Consider the following 11111-nt stretch of genomic DNA (forward strand, 5'->3'; position numbering starts at 1 on the left):
TAAACCTATAAAAGAGGTATGATAAATACGTTTTTAAGAAGGAACTGCAGATGCTGGAAAATCTAAGGTAGACAAAAGTGCTGGAGAAACTCAGCGGGTGCAGCAGCATCTATGGAGCGAAGGAAATAGGCAACGTTTCGGGCCAAAACCGGGGGGGGGGGGGGGGGGGGGGGGGGGGGGGGGGGGGAGAAGAAAGGGAAAAAGGAAGAGACCGAGTCAGAGGCCTTTGTAAATTGTCTCTAGTGTGTCTCTAGTGTGTAGTTCAATCACCCAGAACTAGTGTATGGGTGATTGTTGGTCAGTGTGGACTTGGTGGGCCAATGGGTGCGTTTCCACGATGTATCTCTAAGATTAAAAGCTTTTAAGTCTCATCAAATTGGTCTGTTAAGGTTCATTAGATGGAAAGTCAGATGCAGGGGTGTAAACTGTATTGTATAAATGGATGAGAATTACATAGTACAGGAAGGAACTGCAGATGCTGGTTTAAACCTAAAATAGACACAAAAAACTGGAGTAACTGAGCGGGTCAGACAGCATCTCTGGAGAAAAGGAATAGGCGACGCTTCGGGTCAAGACCCTTCTTCAGACTGAGTGTCGGGGGAAAGGATAACGAGAGCTACGGACAGTGAGGGGTTTCTCTGGGTTCTCCCACACTCGTGGGAGAACCCAGAGAAACCCAGACTTTGTAGTATAATTGTAAATTGTCCCTAGTGTGTGTAGGGTAGTTACATAGAAAATAGGCGCAGGAGGGGAGGCCATTCGGCCCTTCGAGCCCGCACCGTCATTGATTGCGATCATCGTCCCCAATCAATAACCCGAGCCTGCCTTCTCCCCATATCCCTCGATTCCACTAGCCCCTAGAGCTCTATCTAACTCTCTCTAGTGTATGAGGTGACTGCTCTAGTTCTGGTGTATGAGGTGTGTGTGTGTCTAGTGTGTGCCGACTCAGTGGGCTGAAAGGCCGGTATCCGTGCAGTATTCTTAAAGTCTAAAGCAGTTCGCACAGGTGACAATAAAAACACTATTGAAGATAATTCACAGGATAAAGGAACCTATGTCACACAAGCAAAAGGTGACGAATCACACAACAATCAAGAAACAAAGCAGATGGGATGTTTACCTCGATGCCGATTAGTTGTCTTGTCAAACATCAGCATGGCGTCGTCTACCTGTTGGGAAAAAAACAAACGCCATCAGTGTCGTGCTGAGGGTTCTCCTGCATAAATGATATCCCAAAGTCTCGAGTGCGCCATTGATGGGCCAGGCGTTGGGTAAACGCTCGCGCCGGCCCCGTACCATTTCCATCCATTAGAGGCAGCGGCCTCTAAACCTCAAAGGGCCATGAACCTCTCTTTGCACATCAGGGACGGCACGGGGCCGCAGCGGAACAGCCGCTGCCTCATACAGCGCCAGAAACCCAGGTTCGATCCTGACCACTGGTGCTGTCTGTACAGAGTTCGTACATTCACCCCGTGACCCCGTGTGGGTTTTCTCCGGGCGCTCCGGTTTTCTCCCACGTTCCAAAGACGTACAGGTTTGTAGGTTAAAGGGCCTGTCCCACGAGCATGTGACCTGCATGCGGCAAGCGCGACCTAAAGGTCCGGTCCCACCAGCATGCGCCTGTACGCGGCAAGCGCGACCTAACGTGGTCGCTTGAGCCGTACGGCATGCGGCACGTGCGACCAAACCAGAAGCGGGAGCCGCGCGGAGGTTGAGTGAGTGACACGGTGTCGAGGCGGCTGCGGGCCGGCAAGCCGTTGCCGCTCGGAATATTTGAACACGGTCAGTTTTCCGGAGCCCGCGAGATGTCGGGACCAGCTCCGCACAACTCCATACGGCTCCGCCGATCAAAGTGGGACCGGCCCCGCGAGGCCGTACGGCTCAAGCGACCACGTTAGGTCGCGCTTGCCACATGCAGGTCGCATGCTGGTGGGACAGGCCCTTTAGGTCGCGCTTGCCGCATGCAGGTCGCATGCTGGTGGGACAGGCCCTTAAGTTGGCTTCGGTAAAGATTATAAATTGTCCCTATTGTGTAGGATGGTGCTAGTGTAATGCGAATCACTGGTCGTCTTGCAGCAACCAGCTTGTCTTGTTAAAGCTAAACTTTTCCACTCACTACTACATGTGTTCCGTAAGGATTGACGTGAAAGCAAAAAAAACTTTTTCCCTATGTCTCTGGATACATGGCAACCACAAACTAGCAAACAGGAGGGAAAGCTAACAAAGACACCACCAAACACAGAGAGAGAGAGGGAGAGAGGGGGACACAGGGAGAAAGAGTCAGGGGGGAGAGAGACAGAGAGAGAGGGAGAGGGAGAGAGAGAGAGAGAGAGAGAGAGGAGAGAGAGGGAGAGAGGGGGAGGGAGAGGGAGAGAGGGAGAGGGAGAGAGGGAGAGGGGAGAGGAAGGTAACAAGACAAGCTGGAGAACATCACAGACAGGCTGGATGATTATTGGGGTGGGGGGAGGGGGGGTGGTCAATCAGTTCGGGCACTGACATCTTGCCGTTGTTGAGGGACCAGTGAGTTCATTCTTGTCCCGGGCTCTATGTTGACCTGTTGTGTGACACGGTGGCACACAGTAGTGAAGTTGCTGCCTCACAGCGCCAGGGTCCCAGGTTCGATCCTGAATACGGGCGCTGTCTGTACGGAGTTGGTACGTTCTCCCCGTGACCTGTGCGTGTTTTCTCTGGGATCTCCGGTTTCCTCCCACACTCCAAATTGGCTTGGTATAATTGTAAATTGCGAGTGCGTGTAGGATAGCGTTAGTGTGCGGGGATCGCTGATAGGTGCGGACTCGGTGGGCCGAAGGGCCTGCTTCCACGCTGTATCTCTAAACTAAACTGCCCCTGTGTATCTCCTGGACGATGGGTTAAAACAAACCTGCGTCCAAGACCCCCAACAATTAATTGCCTGCACATCAACACACCATCTTCACTTTGATCACAACCCCTGCCCTCGATTAATGGATGTAGCACGACCAGTCAGATCTTACTTTGGAAAAGCTTCACGCCAGAAAATTCCTCCTGCATGAATAATTCTGCAATCATTTACAACGTGAAAGGGCGAGATTGTTCCTCTGAGAAAGTATTTACATAGCTGTTTGTCCTCCTCGCCCACCAAGGACTGATTTATTCTTCACAGATTTCTCAGCAGAGTAAAAGCACACACATCCACTCTACTCAAGAGGTCAGCGACAGAAAGCAGGGTTTTGTTAGCCCGAACTACGCTTTGGATTCTGATGCCTGAGAACTGGGCTCTCTCTCTCTCTCTCACTCAGACTCACTCAGACTTAAAGAGGGGGGGTTCAAATCAAAAAGGAAAACGTTCCACTTTAACTCCCATCTTGCAAGTGCTCTGCCCACCACCAGTATGTCATAGCTCAGAGAAGCATGCAAAACTGGGGCATCCATTTTAGCTGGGTGAACCTGCTAACTAATTTTAGTTACAGTACTGCAACAGGCCCTTCGGCCCACAGTGCCCATGCTGAACACAAAGCCAGGTTAAACTAATCTCCTCGCCCTTTCCGTGACCCGTATCTCTTGCATCCCCTGCCTGTCCGCCTCTACATCCAAAAGACTCTTCAACAAAGGTCACGGATGAACCATCAGTTCCCGGTAGTAAAAACAGCTCCGCTCCCAGTATCTGTTCCACTTTGCCAACTCCCGCACCCTTGCTCAGCCTTTGCTTGCTTTAACATGTGGACAGATGAACAGGCGCCAAATATAGATTTCTATCAATACTTTCTGTCAAGGATAGACCCACAAAATGCTGGAGTAACTCAGCAGGTCTGGCAGCATTTCGGGAGAAAGGAAATAGGTGACGTTTCAGGTTGCAACCCTTCCTCAGACACAGGGTCTTGACCTCAAACGTCACCTATTCCTTGCCTCAAAAGATGCTGCCTGACCCGCTGAGTTACTCCAGCATTTTGTGTCTATCTTCGGTTTAAATCAGCATCTGCAGTCGCTTCCTACAGATACTTCTACCAATCTATTGCTTACTATGTCAGCGTTTAAGAAACATTTGGAAAAGTACATGTATGGCACGTTTTTAGAGAGTTATGGGCCAAACACAGGTGAGTGGGACTAGTGTAGATAGGACATGTTGGTCTCTAGAGGTGCTGCCTGACCTGCTGAGTTACTCCAGCAGTTTGTCCCATCTCCAGTTCTATGGTATCTTGCTTTCTCATCCACTCCCTAGACACTGGGAGCAATTTACAGAGGCCAATTAACCCACAAACCCACACGTCATAGGGAGAATATGCAAACTCCACACAGACAGCAGACGAGGTCAGGATCAAACCCAAGTTCTCTGGCGCGTGTACTCAGTCCTGTCACAATATAAGCTACCGAATAGTGAAAAGCCTGGATAGAGGGATGTGGAGAGATGTGGGAGAGCCTAAGACTAGAGGCCATTGCCTCAGAATAAGACGTACCTTTAGAAAGGCGATGAGGAGGAATTTCTTTAGTCAGAGGGTGATGAATCTGTGGAAAATCCATTGCCACAGACAGCTGTGGAGGGCGTGTCAATGGACATTTTTAAGGTGGAGAATGATAGATTCTTCATCAGTACTGGTGTCAGGGGTTATGGGGAGAAGGCAGGAGGATGGGGTTGAGAGGGAGAGATAGATCAGCCATGATTGAATGGTGGAGTGGACTTGATGGGCCGGATGGCCTAATTCTGCTCCGACAACTTAGGGATTTATGGACTTATGAAATAGCGGCACAGCCTCGGGGAACCATCATATCCCTTTTACATACACCCCGCACCTGCAGTCAGGGGGACACTGTTTTACCCAGTGACAGGGGGGGGATCGATCATCGCGATGGGTCGGTGGGGGGTGGAGGGGAGAATCCAGTTTTGGCCAGAAACAAAAGGAAGCAATGGAGAATCAGGCAGCAGCAGCAATAATCTTATGAAGATGGGCAGGCAAGGAGCTGAACAGAAGCAGCCACATTAAAAGACGTGGCTCGCTGGCTTTGTCCTCTCACCCCACTGGCAGGAACCTACGTCCCACGGTACAATGCAGGCAGGCCTGCCTTCATTCATTACCGTGCAGCCTAATGCGCCCTTTTCTAAATGTCAGCTCCAATTTTCTAACCTAAAGGACAATGATAAAAGGGAGGGGGGGGGGGGGGGGGGGTCGGGAAAGGAAAAAAAATTACAGCTGCATTATTAAACTCCGCATCAGTCAGTCAACCTTACAGGGGGTCAAAGAGCATGACCTCTGGCCCCCGGTCGCCGTGGCAACCGGCGGGGCTCCATTAAGGACAAAGAGGGAGATGGGGCCTCTTCTTCACGGCTGGTCATCCGCTAACATAATGGGGCAACATTTTATTTTATTTTCTCTCTCCCTCTCTCTGTCTCCCTCTCCCTCCCTCTCTCTTCCGCCCCTGAATCAGGGTGTTGTCGGTTCAGGCTGCAACATGGCCGCTGGGAGACGGCTCTCTCACTGCTCACCCTTTCCTGCCCCACTCTGCAGCAAAGGCAAGGCCCAGCCCGCCCGGCCTGAAGCAAAGCAGCGGAAGGCAAACCTCACACCACGGCTGAGCCCACCCACCCCCCATGTTCTACAAGCACAGCGGCGCAGCGGGTAGAGCTGCTGCCTCACAGGGCAGGAGACTCGGTCCGACCCACCGACCTAGGGTGCTGTCTGTGTGTGGAGTTTGCACCTTCTCCTTGTGCGACTGCGTGGGTTTCCTCCGGGTGCTCTGGCTTTCACCCAGATAAGTTTATAAGTGACAGGAGCAGAATTAGGCCATTCGGCCCATCAAGTTTACTCCACCATCCAATCATGGCTGATCTATCTTTCCCTCTCAACCCCATTCTCCAGCCTCCTCTCCATAACCCCTGACAGGTGTACTAATCAAGAACCCATCTATCTCTGCCTTAAAAATATCAATTGTCTGCCTCCACAGCCTACTGTGGCAATGAATTCCATCGTTTCACCAGCCTATCCCACAGGCATGCAGGTTTGTTGGTCGATTGACTCTCTGTAAATTGTCCCCAATGTGGAGGGAGTGGATGTGAAAGTGGGATGGTACAAGTGTGAACGGGTGATCGATGGTCGGCATGGACAGAGGGGTGAAGGGCCTGTTTCCATGCTGCACCTTTCAATCAAAGCCATGGATGATGTGACCCAAAGCATCTCTCTGACGACCTTGGCTACCACCAGCCCATCCTGCCAGGACCAGGTGTAACGGAAAGGAGATGCAGATGCAGATGCAGAAGGGTCCCGAACCCGAGACGTCACCTGTCCATGTTCTCCAGAGTTGCCTGACCCGCTGAGTTACTCCAGCATTTTGTGTCCGTCTCAACCAGGACCCAGAGATTGATTCTATCCACCTCTATAGAACAATGCAGCACAGGTACAGGCCATTCGGCCCACAATATCTGTGCTGATCATGATGCCATTTTAAACTAATCCCTTCTGCCAGTGCATTCTGCAGATCCCTCCATTCCCTGCATATCCGCTTATTGTCTAAAAACCTCTTAAACCATACTGCCGTGTCTGCTTCCATCACCAGCCCTGGCTATGCGTTCCAGGCACCCACTACTCTTTGTTGAGAAACTTGCCCTATGCATCTATAATCAAACCTTCCCCCTCTGACCTTATAGCTGTGCCCTCTAGTATCTGACATTTCAAACACACCTCCTTGCACAGCCAGAATCCATCTACTTCTGCCTACAGAATATTTGAAGACTGCTATCAATGCCCTTCGGAGACCAAAATAGTAAATGCCTTTCATGTTCTCCCAAGCTTCACTGACCCGATCAGATTGTAAGCCGAAGGTGGGTGACTGGTTGATCTTGGCTCAACTAGGCAGCTAGGCAGCAGCATTGGTCAAAGGCACTGGTCATCAGCCTCTGTGGCCTTCATTTCATGTGATAGAAGCAGAACTAGGCCATTCGGCCCATCAAGTCTATTCCGCCATTCAATCGTGGCTGATCCATCTCTCCCTCTCAACCCCATTCTCCTGCCTTCTCCCCCAGATCTCCGTACTAATCAACAATCTATCTAACTCGGCCTAAAAAAAAAAGTTTCCATGAACAGCCTGCTGTCGACGGCAGCTCCCCAAACGGGCGGCGGAGTGAGATGGCGGTGCACATCGCCGTGGAAACGGGTCAGGGAAGCATTCAGGGTTTTCTCATGCTCTCGGCCCAGGATCAAGATGGCTCCCGCTGACACGGCGTTGCCACGGAGATGCCGGCAAGCAGCCGTCCCAAGTGGGATGGTGTAATTAAACTGGTCCCAGGGCCACCACTTTAAAAATAATTCTGTCAGCCTCGTAAACCCCCCGGGGGAGAAAAATTACATCGACCATCGTCCGTCCCCCCCTCCCCCACTGCCGATTCCATCTGCCAGCTGTGACTTCGGGGAGAGAGGCTGACACACTCCATCAGTGTAGGGGCCCGGCCTCTGTAACAGGTCCTCTGACAGGGAGTAGATATCACCGTCGTGTTGGCGGTGTGGGGGTGGGGAGAGGCGTTAGATGGGGTGGGAGGAGGGGGGAGGGGGGAGGGGGAAGGGCCTCCCTGTGCCGCAGAAGCCAACTGCTGACCGCACGCACACCTTCCAACTTGTTCTCGCTGGGACCACAGATTCTGTAGCAAAACAGGCCTCTGGCTTCACATCTCGGACCTCTTCACCCCTTAAGACACCCTCTTCTCTCCTGAAGAAAGTCCGAAGAAAGGTCCTGAGCTAAAACATCTGAGATCAAAAGCAGCGTGTTTCTTTTACCGTTGAATCAGTTTAGTTTAGAAAAATAGAAAATAGGTGCAGGAGTAGGCCATTCAGCCCTTTGAGCCAGCACCGCCATTCAATATGATCATGACTGATCATCAAAAATCAGTACCCCATTCCTGCTTTCTCCCCATATATCTTGATTCCATTAGCCCCAAGAGCTAAATCTAACACTCTCTTGAGTACATTGTTTTCTCTTGATTACAAGAGTTTGTATTTGGTTTGGTTTAGTTTGGTTTAGTTTAGTTCAGTTTAGTGTCACGCGTACCAAATTACAGTGGAAAGTTTTTGCTCCGTGCTAACCAGTCGGCGGAAAGACAATACACGATTACAATTGAGCCATCCAGAGTGTACATCAAGAGTGTACATCCCCAGTGTACATCCCCAGTGTACATCCCCAGTGTACATCCAGTGTACATCCACAGTGTACATCCACAGTGTACATCCAGAGTGTACATCCCGAGTGTACATCCACAGTATACATCCACAGTGTACATCCAGTGTACATCCACAGTGTACATCCAGTGTACATCCACAGTGTACATCCAGTGTACATCCAGTGTACATCCACAGTGTACATCCAGTGTACATCCAGTGTACATCCACAGTGTACATCCAGTGTACATCCACAGTGTACATCCAGTGTACATCCACAGTGTACATCCAGTGTACATCCAGTGTACATCCACAGTGTACATCCAGTGTACATCCACAGTGTACATCCAGTGTACATCCAGTGTACATCCACAGTGTACATCCAGTGTACATCCAGTGTACATCCACAGTGTACATCCAGTGTACATCCACAGTGTACATCCAGTGTACATCCACAGTGTACATCCACAGTGTGCATGATAAAGGGAATTACGTGAATAATGTATAGTGCAAAATAAAGTCCAGAAAAGGCCGATCAATGATAATCTGAGCGCCTCCAATGAGGTAGATAATAGGTCAGGACTGCTCGCTAGTTGTTGGTAGAATGGTTCAGTTGCCTGATAACAGCTGGGAAGAAATTGTTCCTGAATCTGGCGGTGTGCGTTTTCACACTTCTATACCTTTGTAGCAAGACCCGTCCGTGGTTTTACTGGTGGCCTTGCTGAGGCACTAGGAACAATCTTCTCTTCAGTAATGGAAATAATACCACACTGGGAAGGCAAATCTGTCTGCAGATTTCCATTACTGAAGAGACGGTTGTTCCTTGTGACTCTCGAACACGTTACACATGCGTGCAGAGCAAACCCAGCTGCTGAGGATGATCATTGCAAGAGAAAAATATTTTTGCTCGAAACCAAGGAACCGCAGATGCTGCTTTACCAAAATAGACGCAAAGTGCTGGAGTGACTCTTTGAGGGAGAGAAGAAGTTTTCCCATGCAAAGATTTCAAACATAACTCGGGGCCAATTGTAAAGGTACGGACTGAGAGCTGGCTAAGGTGGACTGACAAATTGGGTTAATAGATCCGTCAATTGGGATGTTCTAACAGATAGTTTCAGTTTTTTAGGTTGAGAAATACAGCAAGGAAATTGCCCTTCGGCCCACCGCGTCCCCACCAACCAGCAATCCCCGTACGCTAACACTATCCTACACACACTAGGGACAATTTACAATTTTACCAAAGCCAATTAACCTACAAACCTGTACGTCTTTGGAATGTGGGAGGAAACTGGAGCACCCGGAAAAATCCCACGCGGTCACGGGGAGAACGTACAGAGTCTGTACAGACAGCACCTGTAGTCAGGATCGAACCCTGGTTTCTGGCACTGAGAGGCAGCAACTCTACCGCTGCGCCACCGTGCCGCCCATAGTTAAGGGGATCTTTCAGGATGCACGGAATCGATACATTCCAATGGGATGGAAACATCACAGAAAAAGTCTTTAAGAAGGAACTGCAGATGCTGGAAAATCAAAGGTAGACAAAAATGCTGGAGAAGCTCAGAGGGTGCAGCAGCATCTATGGAGTGAAGGAAATAGGCAACGTTTCGGGCCGAAACCCTTCTAAAGTCCACAGTTACATGAAAAAGGTAAATTACTGTTAAAACATGAAGATGCAAAACAAAAAGAATTATTGGTAAAAACATGAAGAGGTTTATTGTTAAAAACATGAAGAGGTTTATTAAAGGCATTATCATAGGGCGCCTGGAAAATTCAATGTAATCAGATAAAGTCAACAAGGTTTGTGAAAGGGAAAACATGTTTGTCCCATTTACTGGAGTTTTGTGAAGAAGTAAACAGGCACATGGATGTGCAGGGAATGGAGGAATGTGGATCACATGCAGACACAGGAGATTAGTCTAACTTGGCAAAATGTTCGATGAGGGGACATTGTGGGCCAAGGGGCCTGATCCTGTGCTGTACTGCTCCATTTGTCCTAACCGTGTACCTGTCATCATTGTTTCTTAAATGCTGCAGTGGTCCCTGCCTCAAGGGGTTGGACAGGCTAGATGCAGGAAGATTGTTCCCGATGTTGGGGAAGTCCAGGACAAGGAGTCACAGTTTAAGGATAAGGGGGAAATCCTTTAGGACCGAGATGAGAAAAAACATTTTTCACACGGTGAATCTGTGGAATTCTCTGCCACAGAAGGCAGTTGAGGCCAGTTCATTGGCTATATTTAAGAGGGAGTTAAATAAAGGGATCAGGGGGTATGGAGAGAAGGGATACTGAGTTGGATGATCAGCCATGATCATATTGAATGGCGGTGCAGGCTCGAAGGGCCAAATGGCCTACTCCTGCACCTATTTCTATGTTTCTATGTTTCAACTACATCTCCTGGCAGCTCATTCATTACATCCATCACCCTTTGTGCGAAGGGTTAAAATCAAAAGCTTCTGGCTGCATCTCGGTACATGCGATGATAATAATAAACCTACACCTGAGCCAATAACGTCGTTTACTGCTGGAGTCCCACTCTATTGGGCTCTGTTCCTGACAGGGTTCACCCGCCACCACAGATGGCATCCCTCGGTATCAGATTTTGCTGGCGGAGGACTCACAAGCACGCTACACAGGATGCTGAGTCTCTTAAATGCGACACGTTAAGGCTCAGCTAGCAATTAGGCATCAGAGCCTCGGTGATATTCACTTCCTGTCCTGCTGGAAGCCTGGGGCAGCTTCACACACAAGCATCTCCGGTATCATTCACCAAAAACCTGCCCTTTTGTTTTAAGTGTCAGAGAAAGTGAAGACAGTGTAGAACAGGCGAGTGAGTGGGTTCAGCCCTTCCTACATTAGCCCCCATGCTGACTGTCCTCAAGGCTGCTTTGGTTAGTGTAGGAAGGAACTACAGATGCTTCTGAATATTTAAGATAGACGCACAGTGCTGGAGTAACTCAGCAGGTCAGGCAGCGTCTCTGGAGAAAAAGGATGGGTGA

At 49.7% G+C, this 11111-nt stretch overlaps 1 protein-coding gene across 4 annotated transcripts in view; it reads right to left on the reverse strand.

Moving 5' to 3' along the window:
• Window positions 1–11111, reverse strand: part of LOC129709123 (RNA-binding protein Musashi homolog 1-like) — a 118643-nt gene that overhangs the window by 21756 nt on the left and 85776 nt on the right. For all 4 annotated transcript variants that reach the window (XM_055655247.1, XM_055655245.1, XM_055655246.1 and 1 more), the window contains exon 7: window positions 1121–1169. In XM_055655247.1, coding sequence (XP_055511222.1) covers window positions 1121–1169 — 49 coding nt within the window. The remainder of the gene's footprint in view (window positions 1–1120; window positions 1170–11111) is intronic.

This window comes from Leucoraja erinacea, chromosome 25 (assembly GCF_028641065.1).
Source record: "Leucoraja erinacea ecotype New England chromosome 25, Leri_hhj_1, whole genome shotgun sequence".
Classification (NCBI taxonomy): Eukaryota; Metazoa; Chordata; class Chondrichthyes; order Rajiformes; family Rajidae; genus Leucoraja; species Leucoraja erinaceus.